Below are 24,546 nucleotides of genomic sequence, written 5' to 3' on the forward strand. Positions count from 1 at the left end.
GTAATAGTGAATGATGAGACTCCTTTGGTTGGTATTCTTGCCTCATAATTGAATAATAAATTTCATCAAAAACACCACAGTACTGGTGCAGGGATCGAACTTGAGCTTTTGAAATGCATGGTCATCATGATATGCACATAACCACTATACTGGCTAATGACTCCATCTACTTGAAATCATTCAGAAATTGAGCAAATCACCTGCCATTTCAAGAGCATAAAAGTCCTGAATGCTATTTCTCTCACACATGCTCTCAGATCCAATAAAACGCAGCATGAGTGCTGAATGTAGGAGTGTTAGAGGTTGGCAATATTTCATACTTTGGTAATAATAATGATCATCTGAAGCACATGGAAATATTTTTTTATGTGTACCGTACTAATCAGAACATGAACAGGGGGAAAATTTAATGAGAAAACCTTAAGCATCCATGCATATAAAGTTTTCTTATTTCCATAGATATATGCAGCTGATTGAGTTTTCACTGCCATTGTCTTTTCAGGCTCAAAGGCCACCATATTCATTAGTCAGTCCTCAATACTATGGTAGTAGAAGAACAAAAAGACAAACAAAAATCAAATTTTAGGGGTCTGTGGAATGAGAAGAATTTTGCACAGAGATCTGTCCTCAAGATTATTACATTGGCTAAAAGAAGGATTGGCAGGCTAAAGATTTGCAGGGTCCCATGTGGTGTTTATAGCTCCAAACAGTTTAGGTAGTACAATTGTTAGTGGACTGGTTGGTCAGTTCTAGGACTAGAATCTGCAGGCAGATTCAAGCGGAAAAGCCAGATGTGGCAGCACATTCTCACCAACAATCAGAATTACAATCAGTGGAACCCATGTCATAATAAACATTGATTTTTTTTTTTCACTCATCTCTATAGCATAGCTACCAACCTTGGGGGAATAATTAGGGAGATTTACATACAGATCCACATTCCTTAAAAAACATACACACACACATAAATATAAAAAGGAATTTTCATAAATGAAAATTATATCGTACAGATTTTTTTCCCTTTGGAAAAACATGTCATTGTGCTGTTTCCAATTAGAGCAAAAACTCTGATTAGCACCCAACAGTAAGTTAAATTACTGTCATAACCACACTCAAATCAAAATCATGCCAACAATAAATTGGGCCCAAAAACGACAAACCAATCCATTGATTGGCCAAGCTGATGCTGGCTGCTTGGTGAATTTTGGCTTCTCCACCACCAAAAAGATTAATTTCTGTGTGATTGGATGCAATGGCAATACTCTATGCATGTCACTGTCATTTTGGGGGGAAAATATCAACAACTGAATTTTTCCAGGTAAACTGTTTAGAAATAATTCTTCGCCCTCTGAAAGTAAGGATTTTTTTCAATCACAGCCGAGATTTTGGGGGGGGGGAACATTTATGGGAGATAGGGTAGAAATTCGGGAGACTTAGCAGCTATGCTATAGAGAGCTCAGCAAATACAATAACAGCAACAAGAAAGAAGAGACAATGAAATTGAATCCCTGTCTCAAATCCCTGTTATCAGAAGAATGACACCATCTCCCTTCCATATACAACCACACAAATCAGATTCTTCTACCTCAACAAATACATTCACTTTGCTGCCAGCTCTAGAACTGACCAACCAATTCAGTAACAAGGCAAGCAAGAAAAAATCTCCCATGTAGGACCTATTTTTGGTGCCGCAACCATGTTTTTGGTCAACAAATCTTATTTTTGCCCTTTTAACTTTCGTGGAGAAGCATGGTCATGCAGCCAAGTCATTGAGAACTATAAATAAAACTCAAGACCCAATTTTCGTTTCTGCTCCAGCTTGTACAGGGAAACATAGGGAACTAATAATCTCAACACTTCCTCAGACAGTGCATCTATCTGTCATTTTTGTTTGGGTTTTTATATCCTCCCAATAATGTCACCCCTTAGTGTTGAGGAAATGTTGAGACTAATCGATACATTGTCTAAAAATTTCTCTCTCATTCCTAGATGTATTTCTTTGGTAGCAGCAATAACAAGTTTGGTTCAGAAAAAGTATAATCATTGCTGTGAAATTATTTGAAAGTTAAACTTTGTACAATAGAAATTACAAATACTGCACATTTTCACATATATATATGCACACAATACTGATGAGACAAAGAAAAATTACATTTTTTTTTTAAGTAGGCGAAGTTCAAAAAGAAAGACGCTAACATCTAATACTATTTATACCCCAACTTTTTCCTCGCTATATACTAATGACACAACAGATATTATAAGTTCATTGTAAAGCATTCATATGATGTACACGTATTAAACGTTTCCGATATGGCACGCCTTTGGAAACATAAAAAAATAAAGTTTCGAAATTGTATAATGCGTATAAAAATAGTTACATATACCCTGATATAGTTATATTTTTGACTTTGCATAAAAAATATACAGTTTTTGACTAAGAACTGACGAAAAATCAATGCAGCGGACAAAGTGATATTCGTCATAAAGGGTTACTGACCGTAATTCTACTCTGCTTCATCTTATCATTTGGAATGTTTGAAATGAGATTGATTCCCTCTGAAAATAAAGACGATTGACATTTGCCTAACTTGCGTGAATCGTTTTTACGTGGTCTACATACCATTCCTTCGATGTAGCTGTACCTATTTACGCTTTCATTTTTCCCAGACTTTGCCCAAGATTTTTCAACCACCATGCATTTAGTGCTTCTGTCTAAAATACCAGATGCTTTTCTTTTCAAAAAGTTTGGTGATTTCACAGGTTGATGTGAGTTTGGTAGCATATCGTACCCTTTGGCAACAGATCCATTTTTCAGGAACCGACCGCTTGTGTTCGTCATATTTTCTAAAAAATTGTTTTCTTCAACAGCAGATGAATTATTAGACATGGAAGCACTATTCGGATTTTCAATTTTCATGTCACCTGGTTCCATGGCTGTTTGAGGAGAGGGAGGTGGTGAAGGATGACATTGAAAATGTAAATGAGAAGTTGGTGCAGCACCTAATGAAGGCGAAGACGACGCTCGCATATCTGAGCAGGAAGATATAGGCATCAAATAAATGGCTCTCGAATCTGGATGGAGTTCTTTTGCTTCTGATTTCATTTCGGGAATTTTATAGAACAGTCGCATTGGTCCATTCTGTAACAATAACAATAAAAAAAAGGCATTATGTTATTACAAACTAAAATTCTCAATGAAATCTGCACATTATCTTCCCCCCCCCCCCGGCTTAACAATGGGAAGAACAAAAGCTGATCACTTTCAAAAGTTTGATCTCCTCTCTCTATCTCTATAATGAACCAATTTCTTTACAATGTTATTATACATCATAGTTGCTTCATTGGTTTGGAACGGTGTTGTAGGCCACTTGAGTTATTTGGAAATATGCTGCAAGCTACTTGGGTGACCTGAAAGTGTGCTGCAGGCTGTTTGAGTGATCTGAAAATATGCAGTGGGAAATTTAAGTGATCCAGAAATGGAGTCACTTAACTGATTTATAAAAATTCTGTGAGACATTTAAGTCAACTGTAAATGTGTTGTGGGTCGCTTGAGTGTGCTGTGAGCCACTCAAGTAATCTGCAAATGTATCAATAGCCACTTCATTGAACTTGAGGTGTTTCATGGGTCACTCAGGTGATTTGGAAATGTGTTGGAGTAACTTAGGATATATGTCGTTGGCAGCTTAAATGATCTGGTAATGTGTCGCAAGCCTTTGAAGTAAGCTTGTCGAAAGCCTCTGAAAATATGCCACAGGTCACTTAAGTGATTTCATAATCTTTTGTTGGCCACTCAAGCAGTTTGGTTATTTGTTGTGGGTCATATCAGCTGACTCCTTAGATCATGGATTGACTGGCCTGTGAAGAGATTTTGTGCGCCCTGTGACTAGGTAAAATTACCATGTATTAACTTGATTTTCTTAACTTTATTTAAGCCATCATTTCCCACAGCAGACCTGATTAACAAACTATTTACATTCATTATTTCTAGCGATGATAGTAATTAGCTACGTTCTCACCAGGCTGCCTTTTCATACACACATATTGTTCTTAAAGTTTGTTATGGGCATTTTTACCCCATTTCTTTTCATCCCCTTGTTAGGCAAGTAGCCTTTATGTGGCCTCTTTATTTGTCGCTGAATGTATACTTGGTGGTCTGCTCACAGTGATGAAACTTTTTAGAAGTGGAGGCCAACTCACAACGATACCTCAAAATTGCAATGGACTAGGCCACGCCCGCAAAGCAGAATGTTTTGCAACAAACCCTTGGCTTCATGGGAATGATCTGCAGCAAAAATTTAGGAACATAACATAATAGAGTTTTCCACATTTTCCTTAAAATGTTTCCAGATTGTTCAGTAACATATGTTGCAGATTTTGGCATATTCTGCTTTGGGGGTCTACGCAGACAAATAATTCCAAAAAGCAAAAATGTGTCATAACAGAGAAGCAGCCATCTCTAAATTTTGACAGAGCAGGTTGGTTGCGTTTCACATTGAAGCAGGCTAATACTTTCTCAAACCAAAATACTAATATTCTGTTCCAAGAACGTAACTCAAGTAATAAGAATAAATGTATTGCAAATCTGGTTCCAAGTAATCTCATGGACATATAGGAAACACCATGCAATGGCGCATCCTTTCACATCTATGGGTAGTCTGCCTGGTAAATGCGAAGCTAGTCCATTTTATCTTGGTACCATCACAGGTTTACCCATGACAGTCAATACTATAAACATGACCAGCTTTTGGGACGCTTTCCATACAAATAAAACTCCTCTCGAAGTCTACTGGTGCGTGAATCAATTTCTTGAGCATCTATTTGACCTTGCAGTTGCCAAATTAGGAGTAAGGGATAAAAATAATAGCAGAAAAATATAGAAAACATTTTTCGCCTGTAAAATTCTTACCATGGATGTTATTGAATGGACTAATTCGCAAAAGAAAAAGTGATTTTGGATACATCGCATCTACTAGCTGGGAACTAGAAAAAACAATTGATATGAATCAGTTTATGAAGTGGAGCCCAGGGTAAAATTTTAATGACTAAATTCTAGTCATTAATGACCAGTTTTTAACCATGTTACTCATGACGGACACAAATCTGCGAGTTTCCTAGGTCATTTTACTGGTGCGGCCTACGACACTGTAGCTGACTATTATGTCTCCCTTGAAGAGGGAGAAGTTGGCCAATCCTGCAGAGAGAGAGAGTGTGAGTGTCTCATTAATTTTAAGAAAAGGCAACCACAATATTTTTAGTTCTTTCTAAGACTGGTCAATTTTTTCTCCTGTATTGCAAATCATCAAAAACCAATTCAACAGAGTATCAGGTTATTTACAATGGGAACAGTTTAATGATTAAAGAGGATTCACAGTATATTCAATTTATTCATCCAATAAATTTAAACATGAAAATACAAACCCTTCTCCAAGAATATGAATAAGCCAAATCAACAAGGGTATATTCATCCAGTAACTGGTCATGCATGTACATGATGTCAACCTACATATAGAGAAAGAATTAATAAAAATCTATTGACTTCATTTCTACAAAATGTGATGAAAAAACAAACTAGCATATTTTTCCCAAAAGGTCTGCAAAGCATTAATAAAAACACTCATTTTAAAACTACAAATACTTGTGGTAATCAGTGCACAGTGAATGATAAAAACTCACTTTTTGGTCAGGTAGAAGTCCATATTTTGCTCGTAGAAACTTTTTTAGGTGCAATACTCTCAAACCACCTGGACACTGCAAGTATCGCTTGTGCTGCTGTTGGTCAAAAAAGAAAATTCTTTCAAATTTTTATATCTCAATACACATTGAAGTTGATATTTTCCCCCACATATGCCTGGAAACTTTTCTGATTGAAAGAAAAGTATCTTAAAACCTGGTGAACTCAATGTTTAGATCAAGAAAACAATTGCACACTATGAGCATTGATTCTATGAGGAGTGATTCTTAAACTATATGCTGAAGCAGCAGACCTTGGGCTTTGCTGCTGCCTACTGTAAAATAAAATAAATCAGTAAATCTGATGATTAAGAAAAAGATACTAAGGAAATTATGTAGTAAAAAGGACTCCATGAGTAAAAAAAAGGTTCGGAATTGCTGTGCCAGAGCACCCTAGGTAACCACAAGGTGTTCTGTGGTTAATTTACATTGAAAGTACTGTAATTTGACAAGTTTTTTAGAACCACCCAAAATCAGAAAAAGGAATGGAATAAGCTACTGCTCTGAATTAATCAGAAGAGTGTGACTAATTCAAAGACACCTAAGAGTGTGCCACAAGAGTTAATCACAATGTTTTTTTACATTTACTTTTAAAGCTATATAAGCTGCAGCTTTTCGATACAACGACCCTCCCAATATAATGTCTGTTTTCGATGGAACAAAGGGGGTTGTTATATCCATCGTCGACAGTAGTTTCACATATTTTTGAAAAAATTTAAGTATTGAAAAAAAAATGCCTTTATATGCTATTTCAATCTATTTATGCTAATTTAAAAAGGTTTTTGAAGGATATTAACTCAAATTTTACTAGAAGAAATTCCTTGAGACTCCCCCCTCCATGTCCAAAGGTCAATTGTACACCTCTGAACAAAGATATGATTTCCCAACCTGTAGATCAAAAACTCTGAGGTGTTGCCAAAGAATGATATGAAATATTGGATTCAAATTTAAATCATTTTGTACGTCTCACAAAATTGTGGCAGGATTTATTTATTTACAGCATATTAGAATTGTGGCAATTTTTCAAATCAGAATATCTTACATAAGAAATTTCTATCTTCAAATATAATTGAACTGAAAGTAATTAAAAATGAATCTCTTCAATATGCGAACAGAAAAAAAAAGGGCAATTTTTTTTCCTTAATTTCTATCTAACATCTACCTTCACATTGAAAATATAATTACCCTTTTTATGGGAAATATGAACTTATATGATCATGCAACTATTTCAACATAAACTTTTTCTTTATTATATTTGTATGTGAAGCAGAAAATAAATCAATATAGTTCTTTCAAAAAAACACAAATACACAATTGAATTCAAAACTTGCCATTGAGACTCCATCATCAACTTCAAATTTTAAAGGGAATGCAAGATTCCTATATTAAAAATGAGAATAATAAGAAAAAAATAAGGAAAAATTTCATAAAAATTCAAATCTTACTGGAAAAAAAAAACAAATATTCACTTACGGTGGACAATATTCCAATGATATGCTGATTACATCATCAGGAGTGAAAATTAGACGTTCACATCCTAAGACATCTCCTCGCTTTTCACCAGATACTGGGATGTAAGCACCGTTTCCTAAACCCCAAAAACACTCTTTTGAGTTACCTCACAACAATAAAAATAACGTAGAAAGTTTTGATTGCAAGTATGACACGAAAAATCATAATTTATGAATTTGATTAGTTTTCAATAGAAACTTGTTATCAAACATGGAAAACCATGTAAAGTGATCAACATAAATACACTCATGTCCATAAATTAAGGATAATGCCAGCTCCGGCAAATAAAGGTTCAGAAACAAAACAAACGTTACTTATTCATAAAGCCCATTTATTAACCAAAAGATAAAGAACAAAAACAATGGTGTATGTATGATACCATTCATAAAAACTACGATTTTTGCTCCCTGGAGCAATTGTAAAAAATATCTCCTTTACAAAAACTTACTATTACATGGTTGGTATGATAGTTAATACATTGTATGTTTCCCATGCGATGAAATACAGTCCGTACAACGCCTAGGCATGCTGAGTATCAAATTATCGATCTGATCTTCGGGAAGATCACTCCACTCAGCAAGCAATGCTCTCCGAAGTTCCGGTACACATGTAGCAGGTGGTTGATGGGCTGCAAATCGTCGGCCAAGCATGTCCCACACATGCTCTATCGGATTCAAGTCAGGTGAGAATGCTGGCCATTCCATACGGGTTATATCCTCAGATTCAAGCCATTCGTTTACGATGTTTGCTCGGTGAGGACGGGCGTTGCCATCCATAAACACAAATTCTGCGCCCATGGCACCCCTAAACAAGCGTACATGTTGTTCCAGAATTATGTCCCGATAAATTTGGGCTTTCGTGGTTCCGGTTTGAACATGCAGATCTGTTCTGGAACCCAGTATAATTCCACCCCAAAACGAGCAATGCTGCACCACCGTAACGGTGTTGTTCAGTGATGTTGTCTTGGTGGTAACGGGTACTGGCGTTCTCCATATGAAAGTACAACGTGAATCAGACTGCAAGCTAAACCTGGACTCGTCGGAAAACATCACACAAGCCCACTGTGACGATGTCCACATTGCATGTTCTCTACTCCAGGCTAATCGCTGCCGACAGTGAGTTGCCGTGAGCGGAACACATCTGACAGGCCTGCGAGCATATAGACCAATATCTCCCAAACGTCTGTACACGGTTTGCCTTGAAGCTGTGGTACCTGTGGCTGCAGATAGCCGATGAGACAGGTCGGATGCTGTGCTCCGTCTGCTTCTTTTGGCAGTTACTGCCAAATACCGCCTTCATTCGGCATTGTAACCCGGGGGCGACCTGTACTGTAACGTCTACTGACATTTCCATTATCTTGGAATCGTTGCCAAAGCCTAGAGATGACACTTTAGGGAATTCCAAGTTCCTCGGATACTTCCATCTGAGTACGCCCACATTCCAGGCGGCTGATAATTCTACCACGTATAAAATCATCCACATGCATTCCCTGTGTCATAACTATTCGCTTATGGCACTGAGCGCCTTACAGAACTCTTGTGAACAATTTTACTTCTTTGCCACTATTCCTTATATACCCCCCCTCCCTACACTCTCGTCATTGTGACGTACTATCGGCATCATCTGGTGGCTTCCTGAAATTTGCATATCATTCTTGCAGATGTGTGTGATAATTCTACAGGTGAAATTTTTACTTTAGATTTCGATTTCTGTGTGATTGAGAATTATTTTTCATTTATGGACATGGGTGTATATGCAGGGCTCCCACTCAAAAAGTTCAAAAAAGTAAGACAGGGCGGGCCCTTAGACAACATAACAATGCAAAAATATCCCTCAAAATTTTTTTATTTTTTAAACATTTAAAGAAAAAAATTATAGCACTATTTTAGTACCCTATAAGATTGGCATGAGTGAAAGCAAAATGACAGAAATAAAAATTTTTTTTTTCCAAAACAGCATACTAGTAACCACAGATAATTCTTTTCTCCATAAATTCTTTCCCATAAATTAAAAAATTACTGATTGCATTTTATTGTGTGGTGTATATCCCTTTCTGTGAAAGAGGTTACATCAGAATGAATTTCTAGGATAAGGAAAACATGAAACTGGAAATAGAATCCTACTGCAATAAGGTGGAAGTGAGTTTGAATTATAGACAAGTTCACTAACTGAAGATACCTATTGAGATATTGAAAAAGACAAAAACGGGCAAAGAGAATCTAAAGAGGAAAAATAAATCATAAATTTTATGATGCATTTTTTGTTGGGAGTGAATAATAGTTGAACTTTTTTTTTAATTAGATGCAAAATTGTAACAAGTGTTGAAAAGGAAAATTGATTTTGTACATAATATTAAAATACGTTAAATCTAAAATACCATCATTAAATTTGATTGGTAATAACAATCTCAGGGATGGGATTGCTGTTGACTCTTTTAGGAGCAGTAAATTTAGTGTTTTGGAGCAGCAATCTGTGAATTCAGAGCAGTGTGCAGAATCATTACCTTTGTGAAGAATGAAAATTTTTTAAACTGAGATAATAAGATTATTAAATCTTGAACACTTTAACCAGTTATAGTGTCAAAAATCAGTTTTATATGTTTGATAAAACTTACATACACTTGTAGGGACGTAAAAATTAGTCATAATCCAAGCTGGGCGTAAATAGAAAAAATAAAAGTTTACAAATCAAACAAATAAACATACATTAAAAAAACCTCATGACATTTTGTTGACTCTTGTTTCCCCCCAATTTCTCAAGAACACTACACATTTATTCTTTCGGTGTTTTCAGACGAACTTGCCCACTTTTTATGTCCGCAAAGTTTTTCTCTTTATCCCCACTTCTATCATTTTCTCTGCAGTATTCAGCATGGTTTTTGATGATGACAACTGAATTTCCAACTCCCTTTCTTCTGCTTTTAGTCTTTGATTCTCATCTGGTCATGGAACTTTATCAAGTTTTTTGATGATGAAGTCTGTCTTGGTACTTCTGATGTGAGCTGTGAACAGCTTTCAGAAGATTGCCATTGACATCAATATGTTTAGCATTTTGAGAATGCTGTACATAAGATTTTATTTGCCCAATGCCATTGATACTTTCAATCACAAGATTTGATCTATGTTGCAGAAAATGTTTGTTTACATTACAGCCTCTCTCGCAGTCTGTATTTCCATGTGGGAAAGACATAATAAGGCTTTGACGAGCACAGGCAAAATTTTGAACTTTGCACTTCCATCCAAGTTTTTCAGATCAAATATAGATCCCCAATACTTATCTAACCTTTGATAACTCACCTGTATATCTTCACACTGCAGAGAAATCCATTCATCCAAGAGAACAGGGGTATATTAAGAACAAGCAACTTGCGGTAGCTTTGAAACAATGTACTTAATACATGATAATGAAGAGTTTTCCAGTCGGAAAACAGGATGCAAACACTTCATTTTTTCCAGCATGGTGTTCTCAAAAGGTAAAACTGTAAGCAAGTGCTTAACTATCTGGCACCAGTGCAAGTGATCTAGGGGCTAATAGAAATTTTTTCTTGAGAACATTCCCCCCAGCTCAGCAAGATTGGAATCTATTTCAGCACCAGCAACCACATTTTTCCTCCAGTTCTCACTGCTTTCTATAGCTAAATTCTAGACTCAGCAATTCTAACATTCTGAATATGTTCAGATTTCAGGAAACGTGCCATAATTTTTCTAACAAGATCTCGTCATACAAAATGTGTATGAGGGCGCTCCTCTTTTTGAAATAATGTCAGAAAGCCATTGAAAAGATCTGATGCTTCTTTCAGAAACAAAGCTTTCACCAAAACACTTTTATTTGAAAGGACTTCCTGTATTTCATACAGTCGAGATGAGTCTGATCTGGACTTCTTACTTCTGAATCAATGCTGAATTATCTCATTAATTCTGGAATTCTTTCAATAATTCTGGAATTATTTCCTTTATTAATTATTATTTCTTCCACTAATGCTGAAAGTATTTCTTTTATTAATGCTGGAATTATATCTTTCATTCATTATGAAACTATCTTTAATTAATGCTGTAATTATCGCTTTCATTTATTTTGGAACTGAAATTATCTTTCATTAAAACTAGAATTTTTCTTTCATTAAAACTAGAATTTTTCTTTCATTAATTCTGGAATTCTCTTTGATTAATTCTGGAATTATCACTTTATCAATGCTGAAATTATCACTTTTACCAATGCTGAAATTATCACTTTTACCAATGCTGAAATTATCACTTATCTGAAATTATCTTTCATTAATTCCAGAATTTTATCTGTCATTAATGCTTTAATTATCACTTTCATTTATTTTGGAACTGAAATTATCTATTTCATTACTTCTAGAATTTTTCTTTCATTAATTCTGGAATTGTCTTCCATTAATGCTAAAATTAGCACTTTCATTAATTTTAGAATTATCTCATCGATGTTGAAATTATTCCTTTCATTTATTGTGTTAAACTCCTATTTATGCCATAAGAAAATAACGAGGGATTGTGTGTGTTTGCACAGAGTCACGTGATCTTCCGACAAATGATGTTGCGGACGACATTCTCCGCACTGCCAAGGCGAAGACGCTGACGTCATACTCCCTCCCTAAGATTAATCTTGAGCCACTTTAGTGCAAACATAGTGCGTCCGTATTTCAGATTCCAAAAACCCACGGCGTCTCCGACTGGTTAAAAATCCAAACTTTTGCTAGCTTGAAATTCGGGTTTTTAATCAATTGGAGATGAGGCAGGTTTTCGGAATCTGGAATACGGACGCACTATGTTCATAACCAAATGCAGGAAACCTTGGCAGAACCGGTATATTGATGAATTCTACAAAGAAAAACCGGGACATACACAAAGGTTCTCTATAAGTTACAGTAGCAAAGCTGAGGTTGACGTCACAGCATGACTCAAATGACGTCATCGAAAGTGAAAGTTGAAGAGGCAAATTTTAGAGAACCCTGATTGGCGTAGAAGCACCAAATTTTCTCGGAAAATCAACGTTATGACGCACTATGTAGCAGGAAATTGCTAATGGTGCAGCAATCCCATCTCTGCAATCTTTCAACTACTAGTTTTTTAATATTTTAAATAATAAATTGCATAGTCAAAATTCAATATCTATCATTTAAAATTACCATCAATTTCCTCTTCAATTAAAAACCAACAATGTCATTTATAATTGTGATGAATTTTAAGGAAATTGATATTTGGCCAAAACATTACCCAAATATTCGGTTATTCAGCCAAATCACTGTTCGTCCTATCCTTATTAAGACATGCAAGTGTTTTAAGAATGGGGCTCCTTAGTGTCCACTTCCAAAAGCACAGTGCAAAATGTGAAATTACAGGGTCTAATGTAAATAAGTAATGGTGAACCGAATGGTTTTACTGAGTTTTCCATCCTTTTTTGTTTAATTTGTTTACATTTTACTGTTCAATGCCAGTATCATCGTTCTTGACAAATGAAGCCCTCACTTTCATTTCCAGCTCTTTGCTGAGCATTGTAAACATTGTTTATGCCTCTGTATGCCCTAAAAATACAGAAGGCAATTGAACGCTATTGGGTAGCATCAGAATCACCAAACCTAGAATAGGCCTATGTATCCAACCACTTTGTTATGCAAACTGTTAATTCACCTACACACAAAATATGCTCTATAATTTTGAATGATAGTTACTGTCCAAGACCATGAAGTAGTACACACAAAATTATTTTTTCCATTCATCCAGAAGTTTTTGATGACAACTACAACTCTCAAATTAAGCAAAAGAAAAATGAATACACCAAATGGTCCCCCTCTTCAAATAACCTGAAAAACGATACAATTTCTGCTTTGGTAGAATCATTAATTGCAAGCTATTACATTTGTATTATCTGGCAAAATATTGATGATTCCCGCCTCAATTGAAATCAATATTACATGAATTTTGTTGATGGGATTTGGTAAAAAGTAGGACATTTTACTGAAAAGAAAGGCAAATGGAAGTATATAGAAAATAAATGGTAGTAATTATACAATTTTGCTCAATTCAGTCTCTCAAAATAGATTGCCATAAGATTGATAGCTACTAGGGCTGGGAATCGATTAAAATTTTTAAGTGTGTAATAAAAAATTTTTTATCAATTAATTGACTGATTAATCAAATTTTTTGTGACCATATAATATTAATAGATGCTATAAAAAATATTTTATTCAATTCGCTCATCTATTCTGTATATGTAAACAAATATAAGAATCTGTTAAGAAATTAAGGCTGCCTGTTTCAAGCAATTTAATATACTGAACATAACTGCCAAAACTTGTAGTTTCTTCACTTGGCGCTTTATAAAAAAAAAATGGTTACTGTTGGTTATTCTTCACTGATTTCAAAACTATCTTTAATTATGTGCTGTTTTTGCTTGTTTTCCTAGAAACATCTCTCGAATGGTATTTGTGAGTATAGAAGCTGATGCTTCCAAGAATACAAAAAAACTACTGTTCATAGTGGAGACAAAAAATTTTTGTCATCTAAAACTCCCATCAAACTCAATTTGAAACTGAAAAATCATCAGCTTCTTTGAATCTAATTTCATCAAAATATTGATTCAAATATTTTTAAACATGTTCACTTATCCAAAATGTTTGGTATACAATATGATTTATTAAACATCTAATCAGTTTTTTCAAAAAATCAAGTTAATTCACAAACTTTTAATAAAAATTTAATTGAATTGACAGAGTCGATTACTCAACTAAAATTTTTAACTGTGATTAACAATTGATCAATTAACTGACCCAATTAATCAATTAACTGACCCAATTAATCAATTAACTGGCCCAATTAATCAATTAACCAGACCAGCCTACAAACTACTAATACTTTAAAAAATGTATGTGTGAAACGATACCTGATTCATTTAGTTTCGCATAAAAATCACGCCGTCTTTTCATTTCATCTAAAAAAAATAAAACATTGATCAACTCACACACATACACACAAAAAAAAAAATCATTTTCATATACAAAACTGATTAAAAGTTTTAGTTATTTCAAAAATTCATACAAATGGTACATGCAAAAACAAGAGTAACCACTAGAAAGTGAATTTAAAAAAAAAAAAATTTAACTGAAAGTAATAAAGCAATAAATTTGCTGCTCTGCAGCAGTACCTCTTAGATGTACTTCATACTGATCATCACACAGTTTGTATAGTTTCTGTCCAGTATAAAATTTTCCTAAAATTCTTTTTTCTATGCTAAATTATGCATATTGGTTTTGATGTATTTGCCTTTTTTTTTTTAATTTTGTTATTGACTTTCTGACCCAATCAATTTTTTTGCTTTCAAAAAAGTGTATTCATATCACTTTTCTCCACAGTTAGTTTTATGCACTGATTTCTTCTCTCACAGGATTAAAACAATTTCACATTTTACCTTCAACCACACACATACCTTTCTATTAATTTCTTCTTTCAAAGAAGCTCAATTTCTTTTAAAAAAATTGTCACAATAGTTTTTGAAGAACAAAATGAAAAGCGATAAACACATATAACTGATAGACTATTGCTGCAAAATTAAAAAAAAATTTTACCTTTGAATAGTCCAGGAACTATTTTGTATACAATATCTTGCAATGTTTGATCTGCCCTGAAAAATAGAGGAAATATAAAAAAAATTACTGTAACAGGCAAGCTGTTAACAAGGATGTACAGTAATACTTTTATTTACGAGACACGTGAGATTTAAGTTGTATCGAGACACAAAGACATTCTCGAGGAGTTCGATTTTAACCTTCATGACGAAGGGTTGCGTGTTTCGCAGGTTAATGCAAAATAAAGGAATGCTTCATGTTCGTCGCTTTGTATACACCTCACCAATTGTCACATTGGCGCCCAACGTTTTAAAATAGACGCGTGAGTGTTTTTTAGCTAAGCGGACATCCCCTAATTAGGTACCAAGTGAGTGAAAATGGCCTATTTAGCGAAATATTGAAAAGACGAACTTCGTCGCCTTGCCGAAGAGATGAGCGAACCTACCGAACCCGAGATGAAAGTGATAGAGCTGAAGAAACTTATTACGTCCAGTAAAGAATACGATGAGGTCTTCGCAAAAGGAGTGCTACAGACCCTCATAGAAGAGAGAATTTGATGAAAAAAAGCCGAAGAGAGGAACCGGCGAGCCGAAATACAGTTCGAACTCGAGAGACTGAGGACAGAAGCGGAGAAGTGCTAAGCTTCCGTTCGACCGGCTGCGACAAATTGGGACTTTCAAGTGTAAGTTCCGCGTTTTGAATCATCGGATGACATTTCATTGTTTCTGGTCCTGTTTGAACAACACATGGGATTACACCAGATTCCAGAAGAATTGTGGATTACGTATCTCATCAATAGCTTACCAAAGGAGGTAGCTAGGATCTGTGCCAGGGAGCCTGACGAGAAGTTCAAGGACTATCGGTATGTCAAGGAACTGCTGTTGAAGCGATTTAAACTACATGCGGACAGATTTCGACAACTTCTTGTAAAGCATCGGAAGAACTCAGAGAGTTCATGGCGTGACTTTAATTTTGAGTTGAAAACGTATCTTGAAGGGTGGTTAACAGAAGTTAAGGTTACAACATTCGAGGACTTGATTAATCTAGTCATAGCTGATCAGATGAAGAAGAAGTGTCTTCCACAAGTGAAAGAACATTTCATCTATGTATGGGCCATGTTGATCTCCCCATCGGAACTAGCTGAGAAACTCGAAGCATACGAAGATGCCAGGAGTACCTTTACAAAGAAATTCAATCAGCAGTACGATTTCGAGGGTCGTTGAAAACAAACACAGAGGAAATATCCATGGACGTCATCAAAACCAGTGATTCTACAGACCTTTCGTGCAGATGAACAGACACTTCCCATGATCAGCCTGGATGAACAGCGACCTGTAAGCTGCTATGGATGTGGATATCCAGGGGTAATTAGAGCACAGTGTCCGACCTGTAATCCTGAAACGACAGCGACAACCGCTCAGTTTGGTCAGTTGGAACTGAATCTATGCTCTTCTGTAACAAAACCCGTAGCATTGTTAAAAATTCATGTAAATGGCAAAGTGGGAACTGCCTGTGCCGACAGCAGTGCTACGCACTGTATCGCAAGTGATACTCTGCATCATATTTTGAAAGAGCAAAACGCCAAATTCCATCGGGAAACTATCGAGATACGTCTTGCAAACGGACAGCAATCAACGGTGAATGTGTTGACCACAACGATATTGGTCAACATCCAATGGAAGCGACTAAGGATGAAATTTATGGTTCTTCCTGGAATCGTCGGTAACAGAACTCTTTTGGGAATCGACTTTCTAGAGAAAGCTGGTATCATGTTGGATTTCAAGCGAAGGCAATGGTTCTTCGGGGAAAATACTCGGAAGCGATTCCACTTTGTGAACGAGTCTACAATTAAAACTGTTCAACATGTAGTAGAGCATGTTAACTTGAATTCTTGCCAACTACGACAAGTTGAAGGAGAGCAACGGAAACAAGTGCTGAACAGGTCGTGGAAAAAGAATGAAAACTTTTTCAGTCCAGAGGGAGGAGACACTCCCGAAGGCGAAGTTCACCATGGTGATATGGCATCGGAACCTCAGCGGTGGGATTGGTCTAGACGTCTCAGGAACCAAACAGGTCGCGTCCGTGACTATCCACGTCATGTTTCTGGCTATCCATGTCCTGCTGTCCATAGTGAAATCCACCGATTCGCAAGAAGCTTTCATCACCAACCAGTGCAAGGGCAACCACAAGTTACTCTGACAGGCAGGCAAGTACTAGATTTACGTTTCCGCAGGAACGAACGAGTAGAACTTTCCGGTGCCAGGCGACGAAGTCCAGGATCACCAGAACATTATCACATGCGGCATCGTTGTAAAATGCCAAGCCAAACAATAACGTCTAGTAATAGCTTCCATGAATCAAGAACCCAAACAAGTATAAGCAGTGCTAGAGAGGGGAACGATAAATGCAGGGGGAGTGGCTATATATATACAAATATTCTGATCAAAATCCTAACGCCCGTCCATCAGGTCTTAGCCATGCCCAAAGAAGTAGTGAAAACAGGTTGACTCTCATGCGAAGCCGCACAAGAGGTTCTGTGAAGCAGAAGATGGAACAAAAATGGAATGAATACAAAGGTTATGTTGACAACGGTCTCAAGCAGAGTTTTCGAAGGAAGAACTGGTCGACAAAGTTCACGCCACAACGAGATGGGCCGTACCCTGTGCTAGCCCAGAGATCACCTACGAGGTACATAGTCACTGATCCGGCCAAATCGGGTGTCTCTGTCAGCGTATATTGTACTTTTGCTCTCACACCATGTGCGAAACCGGATGCTGTACCCATAGTGCCATGAAGAAAGAAGGGACGACCACTCAAAGTTGGAATTAACGAGAACACTGAACAACTTCCAACAACGCCTATTGCTGGTTCCTTGCCGGGACATCCGCGAAACCAGAGGGGGAGTATGTAACAGGCAAGCTGTTAACAAGGATGTACAGTAATACTTTTATTTACGATTTAAGTTGTATCGAGAGATGAAGACATTCTCGAGGAGTTCGATTTTAACCTTCATGACGAAGGGTTGTGTGTTTCGCAGGTTAATGCAAAATAAAGGAATGCTTCATGTTCGTCGCTTCGTATACACCTCACCAATCGTCACATTACTTCATTTATTTTCTACAATAGCACACATTAAGATTCTCAGTATATTTCAATTTATTTTCTCATCCAGCTATATACAGAGCCAATTCTAGACAAGTCAAATGTTTGCACGTAGTAAAATTTTTCATGTAGCCCCAGAACCTTAACTCATTGACGCCGGTTGGTAAGAAAATTTGCCATTCAACATTTTTTTTTCTTTGCCAATAAATGTTGGGAGTGGTTCCACTCCTAATTTTTTTTTCTTTCAAAAAATCGAAGTCGTTTTTAATGGATTAATTTGATGAGGTTAGTTCAAAGAACTAAAAACGTATATAAAAACTTTTATACACGTCAAATATATTTAAAGGTTTATATAAAACCCCAATTTCATGAGATTATTTCAATGATTCAAACTAACAATAGCATAAGGTTTTCGTCTGCCACTGCATTCATCTAATCAAGATTTGACTATATATTCATCAACTACATTTATTCATAAGATTATTTTGATAACTAATGTACAAATCACACAATAAAAATTTGTTAATTATGCAACTTTCCGATCAGCTTCATGAGTGACAAAAAGTATAAGATGAAAATATAATAATTAAATGCATACATTGTAATACATACTTTTATGCAATTATCATATATGCATCAGCATTACAGATCACAAAGTAATTCTTAATTATGTTGGTCACTTAATAAGGGACAGCAAGGATAATGGGCATAATTTTGATATCTGATAAACAGAAGATTTACAAGCCATAAACTTTGCAATCATATGATATTCACTGCCCCCCCCCCCACATGACTAATAAATTTCCCATCATTCTTTTGTAAATATGATTCGATAAGTATTTGGATAATTTAAATTGATGAAATCACATTTTTCAGTGTCACCGGAGGACTAATGCCCCCCCCCCCCATTAAATTAAGGTTTCAATGTGATTTTAAAAAAATATTTGAAATCAAGCTTAATTTTAAGATACATAATTATAATTATCTTACCTGCAGTTAGTAATACTGATCAAAACAATGACTTAAAAAATTTTCATATGAACAAAAAAAACCTTAAAAATAGCATGAGCAAAAGTTATTTTCTGCAGACTCTGACATATTAATGAAATACGAAACCTACAGCAAAAGAAATAATTTTTATTTCTCAATTTAATAGTATTTAAAAAATAAACTCACAGATGTTTTTTTAAATCTTACCTGATACCCATAAGAGGTCGTGTTTTGTGCACTTGCACTTCACATATTGGACAAAACTTGTTAGTCTGTAAATATCTAACAATACATGTTCTGCAAACTATAAGGAGGGAAAAAATCAATTGAGCATTAATTCAAAATTTTCATTCATGTTTTCATTTAATTAAATGTTTTCTTGTTTCAAGCTTAAAAAATGAAAAGAGCTATATATATAAGAATAGCTATTTGAACTTTTTTTTTTGATAAACTATCCAAGAAATTATTCTGAAATGCTTTCACACAAATTAATATGCAATAGTTGGAAAAAAATTGAGAAAAAAAAATGAAAAAATAAATTTGTAACATTTAATGAATTAAAAATAGTCGGCACTCTGATTTAACAGATCTAATGGGACTGAAATTTTCATCATTTGTTCAATCAAGAACATTAAATTGGATTCAAAATGAATGCAAATACATGTACACAGAAACTTAAACAAATAAGCCATTGAATTCAAGTAGATAAAATCTGTTTTTTCCTAAACCTTTTCAATATTATCAAGAAAGGCATTCACATCCACATGTAAAAAGAACTAGATTAAACAAATAAAAGTAACAACTAAATACTTAGCAACACTAACACGAGTGCAAGCATTCACTTATTGTAGTGGCATCTATGATATATCCGTTGCACAACACACATGCCAGCAATGCATTTAAATCTGCGACCTCAATTTTACCAGAACTTTGCGTGGTCAGTTGCCGAGCCATTTTTATTGATCATCTCGAAGAAAAGCATTGCCGATATCTGAAATGTAATTCATAAAATAATAACAGGATTAAATGCTGCAGTTACATTAACAGTTAAAATTACACATAGAGTCACTCATACAAAAATGGCAAATTCATTGTTATTTTCCAATATATTTCAGCTGCGAGATAAAATTTATGTGTATGAATAAATTACCCTACTAATGAACATCTTATTATGCCACACAGCAAAGAAAAGTATATCAACACTTACATCTATATATACATATATAATTGATTTTCCAAGTATTTCTGTCTGTGTGAATGTTCTTTATATAAATCTACAATTTTAGAAAGATCATTGTCAAATTTTGCATATGTAATCAAACAGGACCCGGATCAAACGATAGGCTACTTTAAAAGCCTATCACAGCCGGGCCAATGGCCTAAATGGAAAAAAAAACTGTCAAGCAACAATGGTTTTTTATCATCAACAATGACTTTTAGAATGTCTACTTCGGTTAGGGGTCATTCAAGTATTACGTCAGCATCGAGGGGGGGTTTCGGATTTGCTGACGATTGATGACAGGGGGTAGGGGGGGGGGGGGGGGTTTGAAGGTTGCTTACGTCATCAACCACCCCTTTTTGAAGATATGAAATATTCTAAGCTGCTGACGAAATTTTCCTGACCGGGGGGGGGGGGGGGTGTCAAAAATGGCTGAAAATCTGCTTACGTAACACTTGAATGGCCCCTTAAAGTGATTCTCACACAATGTGCTTCAGACATGTGTACTTCTTTACAATGGTCTGTAACTTTTTTTATGCTCTAACTATATGGAGACTACATAATTTGGGCAGTTCCAGGTGTTAGAAAAAAAATACCACAAATTACTTAAACCAGCGATGCAACCTTATTATTTTGGGCCAGATATGCATGATAGCTACCATTTGTGGGTCATAAACTGGTTTAATTATTCTTTTGAGTGCACTGATACTATTTATTAGGAGCACCTCATCGGCCAGATGGAAACTGTGCGGGATGCATTTGATCCACAAGCCTGCCTAATACTGAAACTTTTGTGTAACCTTGTATAATTCTATGAATAAGAATTTTTAGTTGTAAATGAAGCTTTATTTCCTGATGTCAATCTGATGTCTGGTGGTCACAATCACAGCAATAATGGAAAATCAATGGCAAGCAAAAATATTTTATGATAAAGTTAAACAATCACATAAAAAAATACAGTTCTAATTCTCTCTCACACACAAGCAATTACCTTTTTTCATCTTATTTTCAAAAAAAAAAATTGTTGGATAAACCAGCTTTCACCTCAATCTCACACAGAATCATCTATTTTTAGTCACAAGAGCTTTGTCCTCTTATTCATTTTCCTTGCCTACAAGAAAGGAGAAAAGATAAAGGTATAAAATTAAAAAAATATTTTTTTCAGCATTATATTATGTGCATTAACCCTAAACTAGAGTCATGGTGCCATTTTGACCCCAGCAAGTCTTAATGCATTTTAAAAATCAACAAAAGAAATTTTTATAAAAGCAATGGGTTTTTTTTACATGACTCCATTCATCTATTAATTAATTCACTAAATAATTTTCCGAATTTCTTTAATTATTTTTCAAAAATTGATCTTTTATTAAGACACACATTCAAAAGAAATGGGGATTAGAGATGTGAGGTGAGAATATTTTCCTGGATGTAAAAATTTGAGAATAATCGAGAATATTCATTTTTCTTTTAAATAATTTAAATTTTTTTACTAATTTTGATTATATGAAAACTGATTTAAATATAAATCAGTTTTCATTACCTGAAACATTTACAACAAAACAATTTTTGGTATAATCACTCCCCAATGAACTTTTAGTTCGAGAATATTCTCCAGGTCATGATGAGAGGTTTTAAAATTTTGGTTATAAAGATTTTAGAAACCTTTAGATTAAAACTTTAAAAAATTATTTTAAAATGAGTTAAATTTTAAAAAATAAGTTCACAACAAAAAAAATTAAATCAAAGTTGATTGATAAAGGAAGCTATTATATAATCACCTTCATTCTAAGAAGATACAGAACTGTTGTTTTCTTCAATGCACATACACTTAAATTCTGTATCACTCACATTTCTTTAAAAGTTGTGCAATTCAGCCCTGTTGGTTTAATTTTCTTGCTTTCAAACTTTAATATTGTGGTCTACAAACTTCAATATTCCTATCTTCTTCACGGGACGAGAGACTGGGACAGAGACAGAGAATATTCTTGAGAATATTCTCTGGACTACTATTATAAATTACTAGAGAATATATTCTTATCAAAAATAATAATTATTCTCCTGTTATTTATCGAGATTATTTATTATAATACATGTTATTACATATATTCTTGATAATACTCTCTGGAAAGATTTTTCGGTAACTGAAGAATATTCTCTGGAAGGACTATTATTAATAACTTCAGAATAATTCTTATTATTTTCTATAAAAATATTCCCCAGTAATTTATGAAAGTAGTCCTTCCAGAGAATATTCTTAAGGATATTATATGTAACTATATTATAAATAACAGGAGAATATTCTCATCAAGAACTTATAAGAATATTCTCTCAAGTTATTTATAATAGTAGTCCTACCAAAGAATATTCTCAAATATTCTCCAAAAGATTATTTTCGAGAATTTTACATCTCTAATGGGGATATACATGACTTTTGAACTTTCTTTAAATTTATATATTAAATTTTTTGAATGCAACTTTCATAATTAAAAACTGAACAGATATGATTGAAATATACTCAGAAAATAAACTTTACAAATTAAAATAATATTTACTATATTTTCACAAGCACCAAATTGTGTTATTCTAAGTCGGAAACACAGTACTTGCAAACATCATGACATGTTGATCACATAGATCTTGCATACAATTCACTAACAACACTATTCTCATCCTCACCTCGGATATCTAATGTTTCATGACTAATTTGAAACTATTATCGAGAAAACTGATGCTCTTCCGATACGTCATTATGATCTAAACACTCAAGCCGTCAGACAAAAAAAAGACTTATGCAAGTAGTGTGGTCATTTTGACCCAAAGGAAACTTTGATCAATGATATAGAGGGAAGAAAAGGTGGAATAACATCATAAATTTGTCAAACACGTCTAAACAATTACCTTGAAAGGTACTGAAAATAAGATGGTCCAGAGGTATTTCTTTCTCAAGGGGTGGCAAGATAAAGAATGGCCCCACCACACCAGTTAAGAGTTAAATTGATATAGGCTGTAATATATTTAAATTATATATAAATCGAATATAAGTATTTGAATTTAAAATATTAAAACCTACATATTCAAAATTAAATGGAAGGTGGGAGGGGGGGAGTATGGAGTTGCCAGTCTTCAAAAAACATTTGAATTAACAGAAGGTGGTTATTTTCTGAAAATATTTACATTTTTAGTCAGTTTGGAGGTAAGAGCACCCTTTGTCCCTGCCTTGATTCGCCACAAGAAACACCATTAGTTTGAATATATAGCACATGACTCGTCAGATAAAACAAAAAATTAAGGCTCCTGAGAAATTTGTCTGTCATGTTTCACATTTGTTTTCTTTCCCTTCCTTTGTCGCCCTTTTTTGGTGAAAAATGGCATAAATATGTGGATATCCAGAAGATGGAACAGATGATGCACCACGCTAGGAAAACACAAATGCATAGCGTGATAAAGCTGCACATTCTTGGTGATACAAAATGGTCCTATTCGGTTCATGCAACGCAGAAAAACCTGGCTTAATCATACATAAAAAAATTTTGCGTCAATGCCATTTCTTTAGACACCATGGCAACCTGGGATTTTTCAAGCCTTGCTGACTAACCAAAGATCTGTCACAGGGGTCCCTTGATTTTTTTAGAGCAAGGGCAAATTTGGTAAAGCTACCCACGATGGTCCCTAATTTCTACTTGACCTAGCGTTCTCTTGTGTCAAAGTTAGACCCTGCCATAACAGTGCAAGACAATGATCCTACACACACTGGTGGTTCAACTTGTTCCAGCTTTTTAATCAGTGATTCCATAGCTATTGTTTTTTTTATGTTTCTTCAAAATTTCTTCTTATGCAAATTAATCAATTTTATGAAATCTCCGAAGTATACCTAATAATACTTTTTACTAACATTTGAAATACTTACGGACACGTATTAGTTCAAGTTACATGCTCAGAGTGGGTTTGTTCAGCCCTGATGCACATGCCGGTGCTTTCCCCCCCCCTCCCCCCAACAAAAACAACACTGGCTGTATCCCATAGATATTATATCCACTGGCTGTATTCCAGCGGCGGGTACAGCTGAAGCACAACCAAAGGCTAATATTGTTTTAGATAAAGCATACTTATATTTGTATACTGTTACATTATTCAAGAGTTTGATCGCCATGAAAATAGTCACCATCCTACTTACCTATATTGAAATCACAATAGGAAATACATCGGCCATGTCATTGGGGGAAAAAAAATTAAATCTCTAATCGGAGAGCTCGAAAGGGAACAATTCAGATGAAGCTGTGGACAAAAAGCACTCTTCTCTAATTCGGACGAATTGTCGTCGCGAAAACAAAAACATTCAATAATAATAATAATAACCGACGGCCGACGCTTGCTCGAATCACGGTTCGGTTCGGTTCATCTGCGAGGA

At 35.0% G+C, this 24,546-nt stretch overlaps 1 protein-coding gene across 1 annotated transcript; it reads right to left on the reverse strand.

Moving 5' to 3' along the window:
• Positions 1-871: 871 nt before the first annotated feature.
• On the reverse strand, positions 872-24,530 carry LOC149088304 (polycomb complex protein BMI-1-like). Its single transcript, XM_089246689.1, has 11 exons — positions 24,313-24,530; positions 21,130-21,249; positions 19,744-19,910; positions 19,127-19,223; positions 14,828-14,883; positions 14,146-14,193; positions 7,204-7,318; positions 7,062-7,110; positions 5,674-5,769; positions 5,419-5,499; positions 872-3,139 (listed from the first exon to the last, which is right to left on the reverse strand). Exons 3-11 carry the CDS (start codon positions 19,871-19,873, stop codon positions 2,480-2,482), a joined length of 1,332 nt encoding a protein of 443 aa, XP_089102815.1. The 5' UTR covers positions 19,874-19,910; positions 21,130-21,249; positions 24,313-24,530; the 3' UTR covers positions 872-2,479.
• Positions 24,531-24,546: the final 16 nt, after the last annotated feature.

Source organism: Pholcus phalangioides, unplaced genomic scaffold (assembly GCF_987345545.1).
Source record: "Pholcus phalangioides strain wild (caught in Gottingen) unplaced genomic scaffold, Ppha-v1.0 ptg000003l_1, whole genome shotgun sequence".
In the NCBI taxonomy this organism is placed as follows: Eukaryota; Metazoa; Arthropoda; class Arachnida; order Araneae; family Pholcidae; genus Pholcus; species Pholcus phalangioides.